The 26,329-nt window shown below is 38.1% G+C and overlaps 1 protein-coding gene across 2 annotated transcripts in view; it reads right to left on the minus strand.

Moving 5' to 3' along the window:
• Window positions 1-1,406: 1,406 nt before the first annotated feature.
• LOC122398171 (cysteine-rich secretory protein 2-like) overlaps window positions 1,407-26,329 on the minus strand; it is a 117,154-nt gene continuing 92,231 nt past the window's right edge. For both annotated transcript variants that reach the window (XM_043397835.1, XM_043397836.1), the window contains 5 exons: window positions 25,714-25,811; window positions 19,123-19,259; window positions 10,936-11,081; window positions 8,833-9,039; window positions 1,407-2,730 (listed from right to left, as the gene is read on the minus strand). In XM_043397835.1, the coding sequence (XP_043253770.1) occupies window positions 2,475-2,730; window positions 8,833-9,039; window positions 10,936-11,081; window positions 19,123-19,259; window positions 25,714-25,795 (828 nt within the window). In that variant the 5' untranslated portion in view covers window positions 25,796-25,811 and the 3' untranslated portion in view covers window positions 1,407-2,474. The remainder of the gene's footprint in view (window positions 2,731-8,832; window positions 9,040-10,935; window positions 11,082-19,122; window positions 19,260-25,713; window positions 25,812-26,329) is intronic.

A 26,329-nucleotide genomic window follows, 5' to 3' on the forward strand; every position in this document is an offset into this window, starting at 1 on the left:
ACAACGTCCCACTCGAGTCTGCGTAGCTCAGCCTCGCGTTATATCGTTTACGTGTAACATTAACCTCTTAACTAGTACTTAATACGATTAAGTGTCTGCTATTAAACACAGCTTTACGTCTCACGTGTTGCATATATTGTTCTTATTTAACGCCGTTCGTTACGTATATATACCTTACCAGCTACTCTCTATACACTATATGTATAACTGACACTCCGCTCTCACTCAACGCTCGTTTCAATTCTTCTGCTCTTTTTCTCTTAAAGGAGCATTCCCATTTCTCAATTTCTCATTTTTGTTTACTTGTGCTGAACAGAATCAACAAATATGTAAATTATTAACAGCGATTTTAGAGTCACATACCCGTTATATGTAATTCTGAAATCTGGAAGCTGAATAACAGTTTGTGTTTATTTAATTAATTTCTATCCAATTATTAGTGTTCGTCAATGGCCCTTTTTCAAAACCTAAATACGATTTGAATTATAGAAGGTTAAGAACGAAGTAGATTATTCGAGTTTTCCTAATACATAAAGAAAATCTTCTATTATAGAATGTGAAAACACTTTCTATTATGAATCGAAAATTGTACTGAAAATGTCTGATATTTTGATTAAAATCATATTATTAATACAAGTACACGTGCGAAAGTTGAACTCTGTACGTTTTATATATTTTTCTGAATGAATGTCCCCCAAAAAACTGGGAATACTCCCTTAACGCCATTTTGAAAAGTCGAAAACTATTTTACTATTCCATTCGTACACGGCTCTAACACGTTCCTCTCTCATTTGTGCCTCGCATACGCAAATCTGAATTACAGTCACGGATCAAAAACAGCGTGAAACGCGATGAAAAATATTGCCTCTGAAACGCACCGAATAGCAAATCAATTTTAAAAGGACGTTGGATACACTTCCAGGAAACGGACACCGACGACAAATCAATGCTTATCCACCTAACGATTTCATGCTAGACGATGTTACAAACACCATTTCGTCTGAAAATTGTCTTTTTATGAGCACTTACGAATGCATCGACACTCAAAATTTATTATCCTTTTACTCCAACAAAAATTTCAAAATCAACTTTCCCTAATAATCGTCCATTTTATTTACAATCCCATCGTGGATTATCTGATTAAATAAAAATAATACTAATTAATGATAAATTGAATAACATCGAAGACGGTTCGCGATGAAGATTATTCCTTTTAATCGAAGAAAAATTTCAAAATCAACCTTCCCTAATAATCGTCCATTTTATTTACAATCCCATCGTGGATTATCTGATTAAATAAAAATAATACTAATTAATGGTAAATTGAATAACATCGAAGACGGTTCGCGATGAAGATTATTCCTTTTAATCGAAGAAAAATTTCAAAATCAACCTTCCCTAATAATCGTCCATTTTATTTACAATCCCATCGTGGATTATCTGATTAAATAAAAATAATACTAATTAATGATAAATTGAATAACATCGAAGACGGTTCGCGATGAAGATTATCGAATATTTTAAATTGACCCGATTCGAACGATCACGGTTAAGAATTTAATTTCCTTGAGTGTACGTAAAACCGATTACGTAATTGTTTTAATTTACCAAATGGATCGCTTTCTTCGTGCCCGACATACATTCATAAGCGCCCACAGTATGCTGAAAGCATCTTGTTAAACGTTGGAGTGACATCACGAGAAAATTGCACGTCTTGATATTTTGTATACACAGACTACCGTAGAACTTACATCGCTAAACACGTTTTAGATAGAGCTTCCACTTACGTTTATACATTTTTAGTCCCACGTTTAGGCGACGCGCGAGCCCGCCGATAGAAATGATCATATCAAACGTCGAAAATCAAACTCCGTCCCGAATTAAAATAGAAACTCTAGCAGACGCGGTATTGTACTTTAAATCCACTATAAATCTACCGTTCCACTCCACTCAAACAAGTAAACATTTTTACAAATACCAGAAAAATATCGTACAAATACGTATTCAAAGAGGACCCCACGCAAGGTACACCGAACAGTTTTTTTCAAACCAAACCCACCTGATGCGAACGAAAAGCAGACATTTTTGTGGCGAAAGACAAACTCGAGGAACCAATTCTGCGCAGCGAATCATAACGATACTGTTTTACGAAGTTAACGATGCGGATTAGTTTTACTTTTAATAACGCAGGAAGATAATGGACAAACGAATAACAAAGGGAAACCGTTGGATCGTTATCATACTCCGGAACTTAAGCTTTAAACGACGTCAGACTTTCTTTTTTTTTTTCTGCTAGAAACTCGCCGCTGTGGAACAAAAACACTCAGTCTTTGGAAACTGGCTGACGTCGTAATGAATCGACAATGTGCTATAAAGGAAAAAAAAGAACCCACTGGTGTTTAATAGATCCCGCGTCGGTGGCGATCGATCAGCCCGGTTCGACGAAAATGGCCCTCGACGTCGGGGATCGTTCACTACCCGTGACGATAATAGATCTTATCCTTGCAGTTGCAGGTGGCACCGCAAGAATACCGTCGTTGTCTGCCCTCTTTCGTGTTCGTGTCGCAGACCCAGCCCGGAAACGTTCTGACCAGCTCGGCACAGTTCGACCATAGATCGGTGTAATAGCAAGCGTTCGTGCAGAGTTTGTTGCGCGTGCAATGATCCTTGCACATGCTACACGGCTTCCCAGCCACGTAAGGATGACCCAAACCGGCCTTGTAATTACCCCTACGAACAAGAATTCACGTGAAATCAGTCTGTTTCGGGATTAATCGGTTATTCACGGCGCGGTAATAAATTACGGGAGGTCTTTGGTTCGCTGCAATTGTTACGCGACGTACTTCGCAAGTTATGCAGGAACCTTATGGATCAGGTCGCCTAAATACATTCATAATCCTCGTTACGACGAGCTCGACGCACCGTGAAAGCAGGATCGTCTGAGATCAAAAGGCCAAACGCAAGCCAGAGGAGCTCGAGTGCATTAATTAAGACGAGACACTTTGTATATCCCAGATTCTAACGAACGTCTAACATCGATCTTGGCTGCAGCGCGTTAAGTTACGATTCCGTAGACTCGCTTCGAAAATTAGGCACTGCATGCTTGCGTTCCGCTGCACACGAGAGTGCAGCTAGATTATTCCACTGCGTGGGAGTTACTTTTTGCTGTTCCCCAGGGCTGTCACTTTGCAGCGCGATGGCGGCGGTTATTGTTACCGTTTAGTACCACTCGTAATACAGTTTTAAGACGTACATTAAATTTGAAACTATCTAATTATAAAAGTTGCTTGGGTGAAGAGGAAAAGGATATTGGGTAGTTGGTCGAGCGCTTGCGAGAGAGACAAGAGCGTAGCCCTCTGGCGGCGTGATATAAACTAATTTACGAGCAACACCTGGTGGAAGTTTGCAGTAACTTATTCTTATGAAAAATGAGTCTTCAGGTGCCTTTAAAATTATCACATATGTTACTTAATTTCCAATATCTATGCAATATTTATACACCAAAGTACAGTAATACCAGTGTTAAAAATAATTTCCACGGCTTCGAGACAATCGAGTCGACGTTTCGCGGGAACAAACGCGAAAATATCGCCCAACTTTGACCGGACCTTAAGCCAATTTCCAAACGGAGCTGCAATTAATTTACATTTAGAGTATTTTTGCGGCCCGCGTTTGGAATTCGAACGGCCAACGACCGACGTGTGTCGCGAAATTAATTACGAGATCGCGCCAAAACACGGGCGACCGAAAAAATATGGTCGACGCGATTTATTTATTGCACGCATCGAGCAACGAGCAATCCCGTATTAGAGGAATTAATCGCCGCGATAAAACGGGAGCCTCGTTCTATTTAGAATTCATTTAATCCCGGGAAGATTTGCGCCGAGTTTGACGTTCGATCTCGCGCGTTCGAAACGGGGATCTCGAATTTAAATTAATTCATTTGTACGACGCTCATCGAGATGGACAAAATGATTTTTATTTTATTGTTTATATATTAGCAAGTTATGGAGTACACGATGAACTATCAACGTATGTATTTTGAAGTTCAAGCTTGACAATGTTCGAGCAAATAAATTTGATGCAAACAAGGGAAGTTGGAATTTAATTCAATTGCTAAGAGATTCGTAGAACGTTGTCAAAAAGTAGCGATCACGAGACGAAGGCGAAGAGACGCGTTTCCCGCGCAAACTGGGTCAAACGTGGAACGAACTTGGAACGCGTTTCGTTCGTCAGGTAGAAGCAACGTTCGCTTGTACTGACAAGGCACGTTAGAAGAACGTACGACGTCCATTTCCGGTAATAAAAACAGTAATTGGATCAGTAACACTTGCACTGTCAATTGTACGATTTTTGAGCGAGTCGTGACAAACGTCAAGCTACGAAACTACTGCAAGAAGTACGGTTCTTTCTTTAACGATGGAACACCTACACGATACACGCTTATTGAATTTACTTGTTCCCTTCGATATCTAGAATTGTTTTACTATAATAAAACGTTAGTGACAATTTAATTTATACCAGATGAATTTCTGTTATTCTTTTCAAGCAAGCAAAATTAAAGCATAGACAAACGAAGTCAAACGTAGTATAATTTATATAGAATAATAAAACTCGTGTAAAACCGTGTGTACATAAATTCTTTCGAATAAAACAAATTTCAATGTCCCCTCAACGGTCTAAAAATGCGCTTTTCTTCGAACATGCGATTCTCACTGGTTTTCCAAATCTGTTAGAGCCACGAAAGTGTACAAAAAAATGCTGGAAACCGATCGAGAATCGTATTACGATACTACTCGGTGCAAGAATGTTGTCGAACAAGTCAAAGCCATAAAGAAAGTTTCGGTCTAGCATTTTTATCTTCCCGCGGGGAGCTTCCCCGAACTCGAGGCGCTCCGCCCAGCCGATTAAGGCGCGCTATACTGTATCAACATTGGCCCACAGTACACGCCAGAGATCTCGCGACGCTTTAAAATTCCCCGCGAAATACTCTGACGTACGAGTTTTACGAGTCACGGAGACGACTATGCGATTTTATGGGACGCCGGGCACGGCCTACCTTCGAACGGAGCATTAAATCCATTCAGAGAGATCCATTGTCCTCCGAACGATATTCACGGTGACATGTTCCCGACGCTTTATCGCGAGCTTCCTTCATTTTTCCCTCCGATTTCCTGTTTCCCTTCTGCTCCGGTGCCCTACTCTCTCTACAGGGTGCTCCACTAAACTCGAGACGTCTGTTTGTATAAATAAATCTGCAAATTTGTCGGTCTCGTATTTTTAACTCCGTTTCTAAATCGAATTACACGCTTTTAAATTACTGGGGATGAAAATCACTGCGTTCAGACATAATATGTTATATAGTTTTTTGTAGAATTTTAAGTACCTTGCAAATATTTTATAAATATTCCTGAAATTTAGTATTTAATACTTTGGACGCAAATATAACATCCTGCAGGCTTTTGCAACCACAAATACGATACTTAATTTCAAAGTACAGTTTCTATTAAATTAGTCAATTTTCAATGTGATTCTGGAACATCGAATACAATTTTTATCAGCAAAGCTTCTTTCTATTATTTACAATGACAATGATATCGAGGGATCACTATCCCAATGGGCCACCCTGTAAATTCTTCCGCCCCTAACGTTGAGGTCACCGCGATTTCCGGGCGTCGACGTCTTCGAGGACCTTTTGAATCCACCGGGGCCTGCATTTCTATTTGCGATCCCCTAACTGTCAGAGTATCCCGTCCTGCGTTCCTTTATCCGCTCGACCCTCCCCCCACCGCCTCGTTTCTGCACACTTTATCGCTCTATTCACTCCCCCCACCCCCCCCAAGCTCTAATCACTCCGCCATTTTCCTCTTCTACGTTCGCGCAGCTTCACGGGATCGGCTTTCAAACTCGTAACGGGGCGCTTTTATTTTCATTTTTTATTTCACCTTCTCGCGATTCTTCGTCTTGATTTCCCGGCTAACTTCGTTTCCACGGGTCTCTCGTCCTCGTTTTGGTTCTCTGTTTATCCCTCCCCGGGCGCGTGCGCGCGATATTTTTCCACCGCGTCGACGAAAAAGACGAACGATGAGAATTTAAATTACGACGACCCCGGTCTGCCTCTTCTCTTCTCTTCTGTTTCGCGTCGAGTGCCGTCATAAATTTGTTTCTCGTCCGCAATTTTCCGGATTATGCTTCTCCCGTGGGCCCTCGCGTATCGCGGGACTCGCCAGGCGAACTTTTCGATTACTATGACCGGCAAGCATAAATTTCTGACGGCCTGATTACGACCAGTACGCGATAATTGCTTGGTTTGCTATTCTGACCGATCGGTGGGCTTAATCGGGTAAGCGCTTGCGAGAGAGACGAGAGCGTAGCCCTCTGGTGACGAGTTCCGAGAGTTAACGCCACAGAGGATGTTAAAGAAAGCTTTAACCTCTTCAGGAACGACTTTTCTTTTTTATAATCTCTAGTGAAAATTTTGGTCAATTTATTATTGATAGTAAGTGTAATTATAAAAAACTAAACGTCCACATATGTGATCAAAGGCGTTGAAGAGGTTAAACGATGGACAAATCGATCAAATTAACTCGACGATGATAAAGTATTTGTGAATCTCGAGCATAGATAGAGTGAATGAAAATACACAATTATTAATTCGTAATAGAAATAAAATCTATGTGTATGAAACTTAGAAGCCTGTTTACAGCGTAATCCGGTCGAAATGGGAATTTTCACGATCAAAATAAAAGCGAGTATCCCGTGTTCTGTGCGTTAGCATAACAACTAAATCGCGAATCCCAGTGAAAATAACGGAAACTCGGGAATGAAAATGTACGGTCACGGTGGTACGCGCGCAGAAGAGCAATCGCGAGAAGCGAAGGGAATACATACAAGGTGCTTCAGCTCCTCATAGACGAGCGTATAGTTGGTAGTCCGCACTGTATTGCGTTTGCTTTAGCTGCTCGCTTTCCGCGTTCTTTTTGTTCCCCCGACAAGTGGTTCTTTCGCAGGCCACTGTTACATTGCGCGTTTCGCTGTTGCAACGAATTTCAAAGAAACAATTCGATCAGTTTCCATTTTAGCCTATAAACTATGACCGTGCACTCGAATAAAGAATTTTAATCACGTGAGTGGCAAAAATTCATCCCCCTTTGCATCTATATTTCTATTTATTTGTCCATCTACCACTTTTATTGTTAAATAATTTATCAACTAAATCTAAAATAAAATTACATAGTACACCCAAATAAAAAATTTAAATCTCGAGAGTAGCAGAAATTCATCCCCCTTTCCATCTATATTTTTAATCATTTATTCACCTATCATTTACTGTTAAGTAATTTACCAACTAAATCTGAAGCCAATTATAGAGCCTATCATCGACAACTGTTTTTCTTAGATTTATAATTCGAATAAAATTACATAGTTCAGCACCCAAATAAAAAATTTCAATCTCGAGAGTAGCAAAAGCTCATCTGCCTATCTACCCATATTTCTATTCATTTATTTTACGATTACAGAGCATATCATCGACGACTTCTACTCTCAGGATTATAATTCAAATAAAATTAAAATAAAAGTATTTCACAAATAAACAGTTTATAAATTCAGCGTTTTCTCCGTTTACAGTCCCGACAATTTAATGCAATTCTCGAATAACAAGTCACGAGCGTTACGCGTTAAAACAAAGTTTGCAACTTTCGACCGTATTTAATGGAATAACCTTGCTGCAACCAGTTTCGAATTTCACACGCCCGACGAGGGCTTTCGTATTTAAGTTCGAAGTATTAATTCGTCTTGTCTGACGCGGAGGCAATTTTCAATCAGGAGCTGATCATTCGTTCTGCTGTATGAACAGTTAATATTCGCTACTTCTCCCTCGATATCAAAGTCATCCATCACCAATACAGTTGTTTGTTATTTAGTAAGCGTGTCACTGCAAGGTAAAATAAAGAAATAATGAGAAAAATTTTAATGGGAGATTCTAAAGACCAAAATAAGACGAAAATCAAGAATAACAATTTGTCAATCGAGGCTTCATTAAGAAGTTATTAACGTTTAAGAGTGTCTCATGCTGAGTGAGCGCCACTACCACGCGCCGTTCTACAGTCGGAGCTTTAAACGTTAATAACTTTTCAACGAAGCCTCGATCAACAAATTGTTACTCTTCTTTTTCGTCTTATTTTGGCCTCTTCTCTATAATCTCCCAATAAAATTTTTCCCAGTGGACGAACACCCTGTACAAGAGAACAAGGCTACTTCCAATCGACCAAACTTTGCTCCAGAGGCAGTTTCGAATGACGAACAAACTCCTCACCCCGTTTTCTCGGTAAACAAAATCCAACTAACCCCCTAAGGGGCGTAATACGGATTTGTTGCTCGACGATACCCGCGAACATTCCGACTTTTAACGACTCCTAACCGCGCGAGCGTAAGATTAAACCAGCGCTGCGGCGGAATACGAAAATCCAGCGAACGTTCGCGCCGTTTCGAAGAGCACGCGCGGCGTTACGTCCCACGCAAACACGCTGTATCTTTCAATTGCACGGTAATCCCCGTAAAAGCTCGCGTCGCGATTGTTATTCTCACGGCGAACCGCTTTCGCGCGTAACCGGGCTATCTCGTAACCGATATAAAATGAACTTCTCTCGGTGGTGGAGTAAACATCCATATAATGGAGTGGGGGAGAGAATCACACCCCACGACCACCCGGAAATAAGCTTCTGCTACCCAGAAACGACGCTTCCGGGGTCATCGTTCGCGCGAAACTAAATTCGACGCGCCTGATTAACGCTTCCGTTGCTGCGCGTTTCTTCGAGTCGATGCACTCACCCAGGGGCGTAGTTGCACACGTACATGTAGTAGTCCTTCCCCAGGGGACCACCGCCCCCGGTGCAGTGGTTCACGCCACATCCCACCAGATGCGTCGAGGCCCACGCGATCTGGGTGTAGTGGCCGATTTTGTGGAAGTTGCTCCAATTGTCTAATCCGTATTTGTAGTCTTTGTACTCCATGAACCACATTCTGATGGCGAAATTCCTGGACAGAAAACGTATCAATCGAATCAATAATCGCGCTAACGTGTCGAGAAAATCTCCACAATATTGGGTCAAAATATTGGGTCGAGAAAAAAAATTATTGAATCTTAAAACGTTGAAGAATATATGTTGGAAAGAAGAGGTCTTGTGTAATAAAAAAATTGCCAAATATCAATTCTCGATTCAACATTTTAATTGAGTCTCTCCCCTTAGACATATCATACAATTTTTTTTTTTGTTTTGGACCACACTGAAAACTCAGATCTATCTCATCCCAGGTGAGGGAGATAAAAAAAAACAATTGCTTAAAACTGTATAAAAAATGTGAATGTATGACTGAAATATAGTTGCATAAACTACAAGAAAGAATCACAACGTTAGACGTGGTGCATTCGATTTAAAAAGCTTTATGGAAGTTCCTAAATTTTACGTGTATTAGCAAATTGAGCTATTGAATTTTGACTCTGGGAAATAATTAATCTCGAGTTCGACTACACCTAGTATTTTGGTACTCCTACTGGAAGAAGAGACGATCTGTTTGAAAGAGTGAAACGGGATCAATTAGAAAGGAAAAAGAAGGCACACCCACAGTTCTGGCGGCATTGTTCGCGAAGCAGAAGACGCGGAAGCGACATCGGCGACAATTGTTCACCGAACGTCAACAGGTGGTTCCCCGAGGAGACCAGCCAGTGCGAAAACGAGTTATCGTTAGACAGAAATAGAACAATAGCGAATTGTAATTCCGAATCGTTCGAAACTTCCGTGTCTGAGCAATAATAGGCTCCTCCACTGAAACGCTATGGTAGTCGACTAACGGATTGGTCCGCCAGAAATAGACCTGCGGGTAGAACTTTCCATTACCTGCTTCGAACAGGATACGTGACTGTTCCTGGAAAAACACGTTTGGATAATAGAACGATCGTTTCTCTGAAACCAATTCTATATTCGAAATGGAACAGTGTAAATATCGTAACCAAAAATTATCGAATCGTCTTCTTTATAATACCTCAAACTATCTATATAATCTCAAAAATAGTCAAACAATTTTCTCACAAGCTTTATATGGAATTAAAAATATGACACCTTCAAAAATATTAAAAAGACTCAAAGTTTTGAGAAGAACTATCTCGAGGAAGGAATTATATTTTTGTTGTTAACCACCCTATATACAATCTCATTTTATTTGTTGCTGGTCCAAAGACAACCATGTATAAAATATAGTATAAATATATGTATAAAATATAGTATAAATATATGTATAGAATATAGTATAAATATATATATAAAAATAGTCAAACAATTTTCCCTGCACCACAAACTTTATACGGAATTAAAAACATGGTTTCCTCAAAAATACTAAAAAGACTCAAAGTTTTGAGAAAAACAACCTTAAGGAAGAAATTATATTTTTTTTGTTAACCATTCTATATATTACGATAAATAAATTCTTCCATTAGGAATTACTTGTTTTCGAAAAATTGTGATGAATTCGTAATATTGGGAACAACCAATCCGAACACAGATGCAACGGAATTTTTAAACAGCGGTGACAGCGCGGAAAGACGAAAAATTCATTGAATCCGTAACGTATCGACGGACCAATTCAGCGGAAATGGAGACTCTGGTTCTCACCGGTATTTCACAATATCTGGTAGCCCGGAATTCTGCGCTCCGTGCGCCAGAGTTCCGCGGTTGCTCGAGCACCGCGAAACAATCATCTGCGGCTGATGAATCTACTATCCAGAAAATGAACGAATCCTGCAAACGGCGTTTAAAAGTAGAATCTCCAATGAGAGATCTACAAAGTATTTAAAAACAAAAATACAATCTACAACACGGTCGTCTGATACAAATATTTTCACAGTTAGCGGAAAAGTAAAAATTGTTCGAAATTTACCAGAGCGTTCGATCCGTCGTAATGAAGATATTTTGTCCACTCTCCCCAAAACCGTTCAAATATAAACCAGCTGCATTGTCGTGCACCAGCCCGGGGCACTGATTAGCCCATTTCTGCGCTGCCTCGGACAAACCAGAATGCCACTTCTGAAACAGTAATTTTTTTTCAGAATTAAACAATAGACTTTCTGATAATTATATTTATGTAATGATATGAACTAGTATAAACGTTGGTCGTCAAGTATTAAAATAAGGAATGTATCAAGGAATATAATTTGTATTAATATACAGGGTGTTCGGTTTGGGAAAAATTTTAATGGGAAAATTTTAATTTTAAAATTTCAATTTTCTTGACTGAGGCTTCGTTAAAAATTTATTAAAAAATTAAATTAAAAAATTTCAAATCATTCTGGAAAAATTATGTTCGGTTGTGGGGGTCAATTATAAGCATTTTTGGTGAATAGATATACCCCCGAATTCCTGTGCATTTTCGAGAAAAAAATTCGAGTAACTGAAATTTTTAGACGAAATTAAAAAATTTCAAATCATACTAAAAAAATTATATTTAGTTCCAGGGGTCAATTACAGGCATTTTTGGTGAATGGACGTACCTTCGAATTCCTACGCGTTTTCGAGAAAAAAATTCATTACCGAAAATGTGATGTCTGACCATACCATTGATACGTTTCACTGAATTTTCATGCGTATCTTTAAAACATCATAACTGTTGAACGGATTGGACGATTTTAATGTTTCAAAATGCAAACAACGCGTATTTCAGTGGAGAATATGTAGAAATTCTAACAATATTGAAAAAGTTGTTCCTTGACCCTGTAAAGTGAGAAAAATCCCCTAGAACTGGTCCAATTTTCAAATGGCCATAACTCTTACAATAGTAAAGATATCTCATTGAAATTTTTTTCTGAAGCAGAACCCTTGGGTACCTACAAAAAAGTATTAGACAACTTTTCTGTCGGGCGTCAAACAAATGTATTAAAAATGAAAAACAAATTTTTAAGAAAAATCGTCAAGTGCTTAAATTTTTCAAGGGGAAAAAAATATTTCAAATCATTTTGAAAAAATTATTCCTAGATTCTGGGATCAAATACAACCATTTTTGGTGAATAGACATACCCTCGAAATCCTACCCACTTTCGAGAAAAAAATTCAGGAAGGACGGAACTTTAAACGTTAATAACTTTTTAACGAAGCCTCCATTAATAAATTTGTATTCCTGATTTTCGTCTTATTTTGGCCTCTAGAATCTCCCATTACAATTTTTCTACGAAATTCCTTGATTCAGCGTATGCAAAGACCGAGACCTCAAAGGGTTAATATTCGCATAAATTTCTATTTCAATCTATATTTTATTATTTGTTGTTAATATCCACGGTCAATGAGCGCCGTGTATCGTAGCAGTTGCGAGCCAAGTTCTCTCATAAAAATTTATAACTCTTCGAGACGGTGCGATATTGCATCTTTACGTCGAAAGGGTGTTAAGGTGTCTCACAACCGACGCTTCTGCGGGGACAAGTTTCCCCTTGAGACTCGTAAATTCGCGAACACTATACCCGTTGAAGATTATGACAATGACGAGGGAACTATTCGTATGGTTGAACTTGATTATTATTAGACAGTGTTTAATATTCGCGGTCTTGGCGCCAGTGATACGATCAAATCTATATTTCCCTTATTAAATACAGTAATACATAATTATCTGTGTGTTCTCGGGTTTATTTAAAATAGATCCTATAACAATTATGCGCGATAAATATAAACAGATGTTCGTTACAGTGAAATGCGTGGGTTAAAAGTGTGCTTAACTATGAGGATTTCCCCACGTACAAAAAGAAAAAAAAGCATAAACTGTCTGGACACTTTGATTTTCCATAAAATCACTCTTTCGACTTTGTTTCGTTCGCGATACCTTTTATTTTCTATCGTTTAACCACAGACGTGAAACATCCATTTCTCGCGATTACAAAATTTCGACTCGTCGATGCATCCTCCGCGACGTGGGCTAAGTTTAATGGATGGATTCTACGCGCGTACGGAGACGACCCGATAAATTTTTATGAGGCCGTTTAAAATGCAACTCCCCTCGCGAAAGTATACAGGCGCTGTATAAACAGCTTGATAGCGCGGTCGTCTTGCCTCCGATCCGCCCGTAACGAACCTCGTCCGACTCGGCTCGAAAACAGCCCAGACAAACGAAATCCACCGAGATGAAACAAAAGTCGACACGGGTGGACGACTTCGACGCTTTCGGTTGATATTGTGGCCACTCCGCGAGACTGAAATACGCTTAAAAGTCCACGTAATCTACAAAGCCTCGAAACTTCATAAATACTTGGTCTGAAAAGTTTCAGAAAGGTTCGAAAAGGCTTAAAGGGGATTCTTTCGAAAGTTTTCACTGCCTTCGAAGCATCTGAACTTCCGACAATCTGTCCACGCTGCTCGTTTTTATTTATGCATTTAATTTGTTAAATACACCAAGAAATTATACTTTCGAGATTTGAAAGAATTTCAGGATTCTTAAATAGATTAATTTATTTTCGTTAATAATTTTGTTTTGATCTTCGGTCGGAAGCGTCTTGAAATCGACTGAAATCGCGTCGCTTTATTTCAAAATTAGATCTCCCCTGTCTCAGTTATTAATTGCACCAGTGTTTCTATTAACGCGCTCTGTTCGCGATGCAATGCAATTATTTCGGTTAAATGGACTCCAGACAATTAGACTAATTGCATCCAGTTAAGCGCCTCGACTCCCAGCTTCGCTGTGTTCGGGTCTCCTTTGTTAATGCAATTTAAACAATCTTTTACCCGCTGTAGCGTCTAAACGCGTAATCGGTTTCGTAAAACTTGAAAAATGCTTCACAATGGCAAACTAATACGATCTTTGGACAAGTGTATTTTTAACTCGAGAATTCACGATTCTTTTATTATTAAAAAATTTAATAATATTCTAATATTTTATATCGTATTATTTCGATGAAATTAACAGCAGTACCAGGTGTCGTAGAAAAAATTTGCAAAATGTATGTATTTTGTAATGTATTTTGTAATATATTTTGTAATATCTTTTGTAATGTATTTTGTATTGTATTTTGTAATGTATTTTGTAATGTATTTTACAAAAATGTAATCGTGGACTGAATAAATTTCGCCTAATTATTTAACCGATAACAAGCGTTCGCGAATTTGCCAGTTAGCTTTAATCGAACTGGCGAAACCTCGCGACTCCAACTATCGCGCGACGGAATCCGCGAAACGTTTCCCGCGGATAACAAGCTGCTACATTTTTGCCGTTTAATTTTAATCAAAGTCCAATTATCGAGGAAAGTTTTCCGAGCCGTCGGACGAAATACATGTTACGCCGTTCGGGGACGATCCAAGAATTAAATTATATTGCTTTTACCGTTATTGCGCACCGACGTTCGCATTTGCAGACTTACCAGAATGTTCTTTCCCCTTGTTGGATATATTTATAATTGCATCAACTGCTAATGGTTATCGGAGACTGGCTCCTACTTCTGTTAGAGTTCGTTGGATTAATATTTTCACGGAATTCAATAACCCATTTAATGACCCGCGATGTTGGTACTTCCTTCGTGTCTGGGTCGATCGATTCGGGAATAGAATTTATATCGAGTCGTCTATAATCGAGATTTCCTAAAAATCGAACTTCGAGAAATCGTTTTTCATTTAATTATATCTCACGTATAGTTTGAGACGTTAGATTTGCATATATATAATTAATCTTTGCTATGTAATATTATACATGTATATCTGATGATGGTTTTTTAATCGAACGAATTTTTTCTGATATATATGTAGAATGAATTTTACAATATTCACTTCTGATCTTATTATTTGTTTTCTGAGAAAAATATGTATTACATTTGAACTGGACAGAATTTGGTATAAAATTCTGGTTAGCTTCCAATGTAATTAGTTAATATATGTATAGCAAAGACGAAAGAAGAGAATTTTCAGTTTCCAGTGCCTCAGAACAGTCTAACAAAGCATACTAAAAATAGTTAAACTTTACACGCGTGCAGTTCCGAAATTACTGATATTTTATTAATTATTAAGCCATTGTTAGAAGCGGCAAGGCTTCCTCTTTAAAATGGCTTTTCGTTTTTGTCGATCGGACTTTCCGTTCCGGAGATATCGTAATTTATGTAAAAGGTAATTTTGTACATTCCACTGTCCACGTGCTCTCCGTCTTACGAAAGCCTATTAACGCGTATTAAAAATACTAAAACTTTAGACGCGTGCAGTTCCGAAACTACTAGTGCTTTATCCATTTTTGAACCACTGTTAGCAGCGGCAAACCTTCCTCTTTAAAATGGCTTTTCGTTTTTGTCGATCGGACTTACCGTTTCGGAGATATCGTAATTTATGTAAAATGTAATTTTTCTTAATTCGACTATCGCTGTCTCCGTCTGACCCGTCGCGCGGGACCTCTCTTTCTCGCACGTGACTCGCGACCGAGTGACCTAGTTACGTCACGTTTACTACTTACTACGGTCACGTGAGTTCATTCATCTCGCGACGTAAACAATGGAACGTAAACAAACGCTTCGGACCGTCGTATCTCCGTAACTAGCCACCGCATCGACTTGAAATTAAAATCCTCATATCTCCGGAACTAATAAAGCTATCGACTCGTACAAACGCTCATTTTAAAGGGCATTTCATCCTCTATCCAATGACTATACCACCTACTATAATTTTTGCTATCTTCTATGTTTATTTTCACATTTACTTTGACGCTACATTCCAAACGAAGTTTCAGCAATTCCTACTGATCGTACGATTAGTGTACGATAAAACTGGACCATAAATTGTTTATTTAATTGAAAATTAACTTAATTTTAAATACAATTTGCGTAGTTACTAGCCAGCATTTTTTCTTAGATAGTTATTTTCTCTAGAACTAACTACTTGGAACAAAATTCGTTTTCAAGGACGTTTTATCTTCTATTCGATGAAAAGTGAACAATTTTTTAACCTAAAAGAGAAAAATATCTTACGAATAAACATAAAAACACAACTTTCTTTACATATAATGTATATTGCAAAGTACGTTGCCTCGCTAAAAAACAAAAAGAAAAGTCATGGTAGGAATGGGTATACATGAAGTGCCAGTAGGTTTAGTGTTAAATAGAGTACCCTATAATTATCTGTGTGTTCTCGAGTTTGTTTGAAGTACATCCTAGTGTCCAATAAGATATTCGTGGAAAATCGAGCGCGCTAACGGAACCAACGATATTCGATTATTTCCTCCTACTTGATGAAGTGCGACAGCTTCGAAGTCAGAGGAACGTTTCGTTGGCTCGGCGAGGAATTTCGAACGGCATTTAAAAGCGTTCCAAGCGAATCGTTGACCGTTTGAACGAGTGGAAACATCTGTAACGCGGCCACCTAACGACCGTGTTCTCCTCGCACGAGACAAATCCCCTTCCGCGGAGGCAATGAGCTGCGTAGCCCGGCTCCGGTGTTCTCTTTCGTCGAAAAACAACCCGTTGCTTTTGTCGCGCCGACTAACGAACCGCGGGAAAGGCACAAAGGAAAGCGACGTTCCAACGAGTTTAACCCTTTATTTGCTAATGCCGTTGGCACCGGGAACGTCATTTTCGCGCACGGTTTTAATGGAATTTTCGCGTCCACCCTGGTCCCTCGAACTCTTGAAAAAATATTGGAATAATTCCTGTCATATCTTCTCGAGCCAACGATACGTTTTATCCAAGGAAATTGAAGATCGGTTGTTACGTGTATCGTTAATAATTTGTAAACGTACAGTGCTTTATTGATCGAGTTTTGGGACATTTTATGAATCTTGTTAGATAATTATAAAGTACAACAGAAGCGATAAATTATTGAAACAAGTAACGAATACACAAAGTGAGCTCGAGTTATATTCGTTCGTTCGTTCAATTGTTAGTGGGTAGTTTTGTAAAATCCTATGACCGTGCAGTTACTCTATAACGTACGATACTAAAGATTCCCAAACGAAACTTCCATCCCATTACCGAAACCGACCAATAAAATCGAAGGGAAACGACATTGTTTATACTGGAAGTAGTTCCAGACTCTTGATTATGTAAACTGCAGTTCGTGCGTAAAGTTTAATGCCAGTTTCACCGGGATAAACATGATACGAAAGTAATTTCCAATCTTACGATGGAACCAAAGGGATTTCGATCTCTTTTTCGTAAGAGATTAAACTTATTTCAAATTAAGATATATAGACAGGCAATTAATAATATAAAAATTAATAATACAATAGTTTTCCTTTCGAAACTACTAGCTACATCGAATAATGATTAAAAAATATACGATTCCGTCTCGAAAAAACACAATAATTTTCACATGTCGAATTTAATTTTTCTCTCAAATATTTTCCACTTTTCAAGATGGATGACACAATTTCTCATCGAGGAGCTCAAAAAGATTAATTCTTAAGATCGTATGTCAAAGAAACTAAGTTCAATGATAAATTGTGCCTAGTTTCCAATTGTCCAAAAATTTGAGGGGTTCGTTCTGGAAGTGCAACGCGTTAAGAGTATTTTTCTCCCGAAATTTACTAAACTTTTAAAGTTACCTGGCTAGAACAGACCTCGGGGAGCAAAGGAACGATCCCACCCAATTTTCATTCGCGAAAGCCCCCCCCGGGTGCACGGGGGACGTCCCTTTCAACGGAAATCTCGGCCGAACCGATCGCGTTAAGGGCGAACGTAATTTCCACGGAACGAAAGCCCGACGAATCCCCCGATTCCATCCGAAGGAGTGCTCGAAAATTACCCACGGTATCCGCGTCGCGGGATTTCGCCGGGGAATCCTACGGAATCGATGGAACTTCAAAGCCAGGCGAAAAAGACCGATCGCGCCGGCTGAAGGGTTGAAACGGTTCGCGTCATCCGTCTTTCAGGGGTTATGAGCCCGTAATGCGCTCGAGACTATATTCTCCCGATGCAAAAGGTCGTGTTCACGGACGGTCGACGAACCTCGATGTCGGTTAACGCGAGCATCTCGAAAGGGACACTTTTCCCCCAATTGTCAATCCCAAATACAATTTCTCGTCGATTCACGGAGTGGACGCTAACGTTCCGAATGCTGGACGTTGAATGACGTTCGAGCGAGATATTGTTGACACAACAACGCAAAATCTGGCCAGAGACAGGGGCACAATTTTGTGAAAATACGACGTGTGGATTTAAAAGAGCTTAAAAAACTATTCGAAAATGTCCACCCTTGGTCAAAAAGAGTGTTCGACCTGGGAAAAATTTTAATGGGAGATTCTAGAGAGCAAAATAAGACGAAAATCAAGAATAACCATTTGTTGATTGAGGCTTCGTCAAAAAGTTATTAACGTTTGAAGTTCCTCTCATGCTGAGTGAGAGCCACTAACACGCGCCGTTCTACAGGCGGAACTTTGAACGTTGATAACTTTTAAACAAAGCCACAATCAACAAATTGTTATTCTTGATTTTCGTCTTATTTTGTCCTCTAGAATCTCCCATTACAATTTTTATCATGGCTGACCGAACATTCTTTATGAATATAAAACTAGGAATAATTTTCTTTTGTAATATTGCCAACAACTTTGTTTATCAATGTTTTATATTTAGTATTGTGTGGTTTACGTGTCTCTGAACGAGAAGGATTAATTTCACGTTATTGTTTACGCTAGTTTCTCGTTTTGGCAGGTAATGGGGCGCGCATGAATGCGTAATCGTATTCGCTTTACGAAGGATAATAGTCGAAAGATGAGAACGAATACTAGACTAATATGCCCTTTGTAGCAAAGCATCCGACACTATGAATAAATCATTAATCCCTTCGCTGCGACGCACTTCAAAGGGACGGTGCTCGCGACGAACGGGACGGGATAGTACTATTTTATGCTGGTTGTACGTTTACGAGGAAAACTGCATCGAACGCGCGTGTTGAATTTCAAAATTTCGAGCATTTCGGTCCCCGGGCGCTGGTGAAATTAGTTTCCCCGCAATTTATTTTTAAATCATCAAACGAGGATATACGACATGTTAAAAACTATTTGGTCATTGTTTAAATTAAGTTTCCGTCGTTTTACAGACTATAAATCTTTTAAACTTTGGTTTTGATAGTTCCGTAGAAGACTATAGTTTGGAAAGAAATTCTAAACTGGTCGAGAACTCACCATTTCGAGCATGTTAGCGGCCGATGGTTTGACTTTGGAACGATAGTAGTTGTGAGTGTCGACGATGGTCTGTTGGACGTTGCTGTTGCTGATTCTGATTGACTGGAAGGGCACCCTTTCGCCGTAGAGCCTCGGCACTGAAAGCAAAGGCAAACGTGTCCTCTCAGCGTCGTCGCGATAACCGATATTCGTTGTCAATAAAAGTCCTCTCTGCACGCGTTGCTCCATTTCCTTCCCTTTCGCGGCGGAACAAGTGTCCGCTTTAAAAGGGGAATATCGACTGGCTACGGGGGTACGTCCAAACGGGCAATAACATTCTATTTTCATACCCTTTACCCTTCTACCTGGCGCCACGTGTGACCCCTCGTCCCCGAGTAAAGAGAATTTCCACCGGAAAACGCCAACTGGAAATGCATTCTCCCTGGCATCGTACGGGATCTTTCGATCAAATTATCGCCTACTCGTTCGCGCGTTAATGGAAAACTAAGTCCCGCGGGCTACGGGAAAAATAGCTAAAAATCTCATTCGCGTGGGAGGAACAATTTCTGTAAACGTGCATTTTTAAAAATTCAGTTTAAGTAACAGTGCATTTAGTTGTACCCATTTACTAAATTCGTGAGAAATATTTTTTTTCGTCGAAAAATTTAGGCACCTGTCGATTTGTCTTAAAAATTTGTTTTTCATTTTTAATAAATTTGTTTGACGTTCTACAGAAAAGTTGTCTAATACATTTTTGTAGGTATCTAAGAGTTCTGCTTCAGAAAAAAATTTCAATAAGACACCTTTACTATTGTAGGAGTTATGGCCGTTTGAAAATTGGGTCAGCTTTAGGGGGTTTTTCTTATTTTACAGTGTCAAGGAACAACTTTTTCAATATTGTTAGAATTTCTACATATTCTCCACAGAAATACGCGTTGTTTGATTTTTGAAACATTAAAATCGTCCAATGCGTTCAGGAGTTATAACATTTTAAAGATTCGCATGAAATTTCAGGGAAGCATTTCTGTCCTCGCATTAGATTTTCGGTAAAGAATTTTTTTCTCGAAAATATAGTAGGATTTCGGGGATACGTGTAATGACAAAAAAAGATTGTAATTGACCCCTGCAACCAAAAATAATTTTTCCAGAACGATTTCAAATTTTTTAATTTCGCCGAAAAATATCAGCACCTACTCGAATTTTTCTCTCGAAACTGGGTAGAATTTCGGATGCATGTCTATTCACCAAAAATGATTGTAATTGACTCCCGGAACCAAAAATAATTTTTTCAGAATGATTTGAAATTTTTTAATTTCGCCGAAAAATTTGTCCAGCTACTGAATTTTTTTTCTCGAAAGTGGATAGGATTTCGGGTATATGTGTGTTCACCAAAAATGATTGTAATTAATCCCTGCAACTAAAAATAATTTTTTCAGAATGATTTGAAACACATGAAATTTCAGTGAAACATATCAATGGTATGGTCAGGCATCACATTTTCGGTAATGAATTTTTTTCTCGAAAACGCGTAGGATTTCGTGGATATGTGTATTGACCAAAAATGATTGTAATTGTCCCCTGTAACCTACTATAATTTTTCCAGAATGATTTGAAATATTTTAATTTCGCCAAAAAATTTGTCTACCTATTCTAATTTTTTTCTCGAAAGTGCGTAGGATTTCGGGTGTATGTCTATTTACCAAAAATTATTGTAATTGACCCTCGCAACTAAAAATAATTTTTTTAGAACGATTTGAAATTTTTTAATAACTTGTTAACGAAGCCTCAATCAACAAATTGATATTCTCAATTTTCTTGTTATTTTGGCCTCTAGAATCTCCCATTAAAATTTTTCTCAGGGTTGGTCGAACACCCCGTATATTGTTGGATATAAACGAGGAATCATATGTTACTGCCATAACTTCTGAACTGATAGTTGATACAAAAAGCTTGAGGTAACCTTGCCACAAGCGCTCGGTTTGCAAATTGCCAAAATAATTAGTGGACTCAAAACGTTTGATTTTACTTTTTATTTACTTTAAATTTCACATTTTTGGGGGGTCACTAAATATAGTGGAGAATTAAATATAACAAAACAAAAATTTGTTATTCTCCACAGAACAGTATTAAGGTTCTTAACATAAATTTTAACAAACATTAACAAATTACTGACTGTATCATACTTTTATTAATCAGTTTTTGACGCAATTTATTTGAATAGACGTGGATTCAAGGCAAGCTTCGTAACGTTCGATCGCCATGACTGCTGCAATCCTTGGTCTCCGTAAATGTCCTCGTATTATGCACACTATATTGCTCCAGTACATCCCATAATCTTCATTAGGTGGTTTCAACCACTGTCGTGGAATCCCTGCTTCCCAGAGATCGAACGTCTAATCACGGTTCCCTTCTAGCCTAGCAACGTTCCCAACCTCGAACAAGTATACAACGATTCCTCGATTCGAATTTCTTCGAGAAATATACTCTCCGAGATCGTACATTTGCGCCCCGATTTTAAAATTAAGATTCCAACTTGCGTTTAAGGGAAACTCTGACTTCGTTCTCGGGAGGATAAACATCCACGAGCAATGAATAATTTCCCCGGGAACTTTGTTTCAAATCCCCGAGTGGGATCAAGCGTTTGACCCTAACCTGGGCGCGAGCTATTCACTTTAGCAGAAGCTGATCCCGTACGGTCCAAATGTTAAATTAGGGTCGGAGATTGTTCCGGCCGAGATTTTATCAGGATACAAGTGGATAACATCTGATCCCACGAATTCGTAGGTTGGCCGATAAATTAGGGTCGCGAGTAATTTACAAGGAGATCAAGTTATCATTGCGTACGCTCAAGTGCTTAGCTACGAATGACAATGTAGATAGGTTCGTTCGAGCGTAATTTCCAGTAATTCAGGATATCGTTGCGCGATACTGCGATAGCTGTTTAATCCCGCCGGGGTGAATTAACCAATTAACAAATTGAAATAAAATATTTCGTCGACCGCGAGCACAATTTAGAATCGTTTATTAGGACTCAAATTGAAACAACACCATTCGAATAAAACGAAACATTTGAGAAATATTTCGGAGAATAGGGAGAATAACCAACTTAAAACTGTACTTTAAACAATATTTCTTGCAATTTTTAAATCATCAATTATCGATTTAACTGCCAGGAAAAATATTTGTTCCGTTAAATCTTCGACACTAATAAGTAACTAATTAACAAATTGAAATAAAATATTTCGTCGACCGCGAGCACAATTTAGAATCGTTTATTAGGATTCAAAGCTGTTCAGGAACAGCGCCATTCGAATAAAACAAAACATTTGAGAAATATTTCGAAGAATAGGGAGAATAACCAACTTAAAATTGTACTTTAAACAATATTTCTTGCAATTTTTAAATCATCAATTATCGATTTAACTGCCAGGAAAAATATTTGTTCCGTTAAATCTTCGACACTAATAAGTAACTAATTAACAAATTGAAATAAAATATTTCGTCGACCGCGAGCACAATTTAGAATCGTTTATTAGGATTCAAAGCTGTTCAGGAACAGCGCCATTCGAATAAAACAAAACATTTGAGAAATATTTCGAAGAATAGGGGAATAACCAACTTAAAATTGTACTTTAAACAATATTTCTTGCAATTTTTAAATCATCAATTATCGATTTAACTGCCAGGAAAAATATTTGTTCCGTTAGATCTTCGACACTAATAAGTTTATTTCAGGCAAATCTAAGATTTAAAAGTTAATTAGAAAAATTGAAAGTGTATTAGAAAATAATAACCACCGTGTAAGTATACTTTTCCTGAACGAATGAGACGCTCTGGTATTTCAGAAGACTAAAAAAAGACGAGGTTTTCCAACATTTTCTGCTTCCCCAGAAAGACTTAAACGAAATCCCCCGAGGGGTTGCGTCCCACAATTTAAAAAGCCCTGTTCTGCAGGAAAATAGTTCAGGAATTTTTAATCTGCCGGCAGAAGAAACATGTTTAAAATTTATTGGTCCACGGTATTTTCAGATTTATTTAATTGGAATTATTCTGGAAAATCCAACGCGCGATTTAATCCGTAGCATATGTGTTGTTTAAAAAATTAATTAAAATCCGATGTTATCGCGAGACCGTTACTTTAGAAAATCGTTTCAATATTTCGTTCGTTCTCTCGTAATGATAATTGAAGTTTCATGAACAGACCTGTCGTTCTCGACCACTTGCGACCTATTGATGGAGACCACTCTGTTAATTGTATCATACTTTAAGCTCTATTCTCACGCCATACGAGTTATTTTATTAATTAAACCATCAGTTTCAGCGTTTACATCGAGGCCAAGTCGACGTCACAATTTAACTCTGCAATCGGTGTGCTCGTATCCAAAATTCGCTCGAAATTCTATCTATTAATATAAGGCCAACGTAATAAACGGAGATAATAACTCTGCCATCTGGTAAACAAAGCAAGAATTTATTCGTAATTAAGCAATTTCCAATACCTGCAAACGTTATAATTTAATTGTTTCAAACTTGACTATAATAAGTAAAAACTTTTTAAATATTAAAAATTGTTTTCAACAAAATTTCTACTGGATACGATCGATATTTTACGTAATTAATTTATTATCTGGATAACATTTTACGAGCAAAAACAAATCAAAATCGTGATAACATTTTTTCGGTTTTGAAAATACATGAGCGTGCGTTGCATCGTGTTTACACGTGTAAAATTAGTTATAAAAAAAAATTAGAATTTCTTGTTATAAATTGTTTAAACGTGATGGATATGCACGTATATCGAACTTCGATTTTCATTCATTCGAATTGTAATAAAACTCTCGAAAATTTTCTGATAAAACCAATACCTCGAACGAATAAATTTTACTCTACGTTTTCGATTTTGAATACCAAATTCTATTAGAATGCCAGAATTTATTAAAAGTAAGTATTCGTATCAACTATTTCTTGCATTTTAATTATTACCTGTTTGCAAATAAAATATCGATACAGAATACAGTCTTGCAACAAGATTTTTAATTTGTGCAATCACGAAAGTAATTTATAATATCCATACTTTTTGTGGAACAAAATGTCAAAGAGGTCGTGCATTAAATTTTAAGGGGATCTTAAGGTGAATTTAAGGGGAAATTTTAAGTTGGTATAGTCATCGATGGTTAACAGTCAAGCTGATATCAAGATCAAAGGTCCAGGAATGGCCAAGAGGTAGGACCAATCGATATAGTTTTCTGTAGACAAGACAGTCTTAACTGTTAACTTCGATTTCACCCTTTCATTAAGAATTCTTACTATGTTTTCGCGACAGAGACGAAATACCAAAGACAAAAAAGGACCACGTGTTACGAAGTGGACGATATCAGAGAGCAGGGAACGTCGTTATTGCGCGAGAAAATTTGCGACGCGTTTCATATACCCCCGGTACACGTTTTTCCCGCATAAATTTGACTCGCAGATTGTGGAATGCTAGTTCTCGCAGAACTACTGGCGCACGCGGCAGCGTTGTTTATAGCAACTTTATATTACTAGTTTTTCTCAGACCCCAAAATTAGAGACGAAGTTTAGAACCGCCGTAACAGGTGTGCATAATGAGCGTTCTCGCGAGACCCTTCTTCCCATCGTTTTATAGACAACCATGAAAAATCTATAACCTTGTGTATTCCTTTTTTATCCACAACAAAATCTGACCACGTTAGAAAATATTTTCAGGATCAATTTAAGACGTTACAGATTTACTCGGTTTTAATCGAAACTCGAAACGTTTGCTGTTTTTAATAAAATTGTTTGACACATATTTAAAATTTATCGCAGCGATGGATTTATTGTGCAGGAAAAATCCAATTTCGAGAAGTTTGCAATTTCTATGCACTTTTGTGGTTTCCCTATCCTCTAGCGTTCTAACAAAATGATAAACTGGGAAATTAATTAAACTTTTCATTAGCTGTTCGAGATTTTTGTAAATATTGCAACGAAAATCGTAAACATTCGTATGTAAATTGACCATCAGTTTTACACGGTAATATTATTGCAAGTTTATCGAATATTGTGTATCAATATCAGTTTGATTTTGTGTTTATTTCGGCCAAACTAATTCGTCCAGAGTTCAACCGCTCGCGGTCTAATTATGATGTTTCGACGTCGAAAACTGCGGTTAAACGTTAGAACAGTGATCTATCGGGAAGCATTTCGAGCACTATGTAAACCCCAGTAGTCTTCTCTGCTAAACTTCGAACCCTGTCGTTTGGAACTTCGAAGCTCGTTAACTTGTAATTAAATGAACTGTAGAATCCGACAAATTGGCTATTTACGAAGGTCGATCGAATCTACGCGACTGCTAAATCATTAAGAATATGATTTCACGTGTAAAATTCTGCACTGTTCTCGATTCTAGCAAAGCTTAGTGTTTTTTTACTACAAACGATATCATATAAAACGAATTTCTTGGAGACCTCGAGGGGCCCAGCAATTCCCCGTACGATGCAAGAAGAATTCGAGGAAAATATTGCGAAAATTCGAGGAACAAAATTCCAGGAGCAATTGTCAGAGAAAAAAAGGAAGAAAATGGAGGTATAACGATTGAAATAAATGATACTTTACTTGGTTTGCTGCGATGCTTCTTCCGCGGCACGGCCGCCGGCAGCGCCAAAGCTATCAGGACGATAATCCACAGCCACCTCATAATTTCCGATTACGACCTGGAACACACGAAGGGACACGTTAGTCCAATAAAACTGATAAAAAGTCGCGGGGCAATTTAAAACCTTAAGGGACCGTGTAACCCCCGCTATATGATATAACACCGCGTGACTTCTCGATTCTAAATGGCCCCCGTGTAGCTGAAAATGATTAGTTTCGCACGAAATGCGAACAAAAGGCAATTAGAACGTTCGAATTTCTTTAAATGAAATTAACTGTCTCTTAAATCCTTGCACACCTATGTCGAGTGTCGTCATTGTTTCAAATTCAAACCAAGGAGATATCATACACTTGAAAATGAAAAAATACAACAATAATGTAAATAAAACAGATATTTAATTGAATTTGATTCTTCCTCTATTTGTTTAAATTTGCCCTACTTTTTAGCTAACGTAAATTTCAAATAAAACACTTAAAAACGTTGGAAGCTGCTGGTAACAAAATTCAAATATAATTCGGAGTGCAAAGGGTTAACCCTTTGCATTATTTTCACGAGTCTGACTTGTGACGACAATTT

Source organism: Colletes gigas, unplaced genomic scaffold (genome assembly GCF_013123115.1).
Source record: "Colletes gigas isolate AHSC1104 unplaced genomic scaffold, ASM1312311v1 Colletes_gigas_Sc00011, whole genome shotgun sequence".
In the NCBI taxonomy this organism is placed as follows: domain Eukaryota; kingdom Metazoa; phylum Arthropoda; class Insecta; order Hymenoptera; family Colletidae; genus Colletes; species Colletes gigas.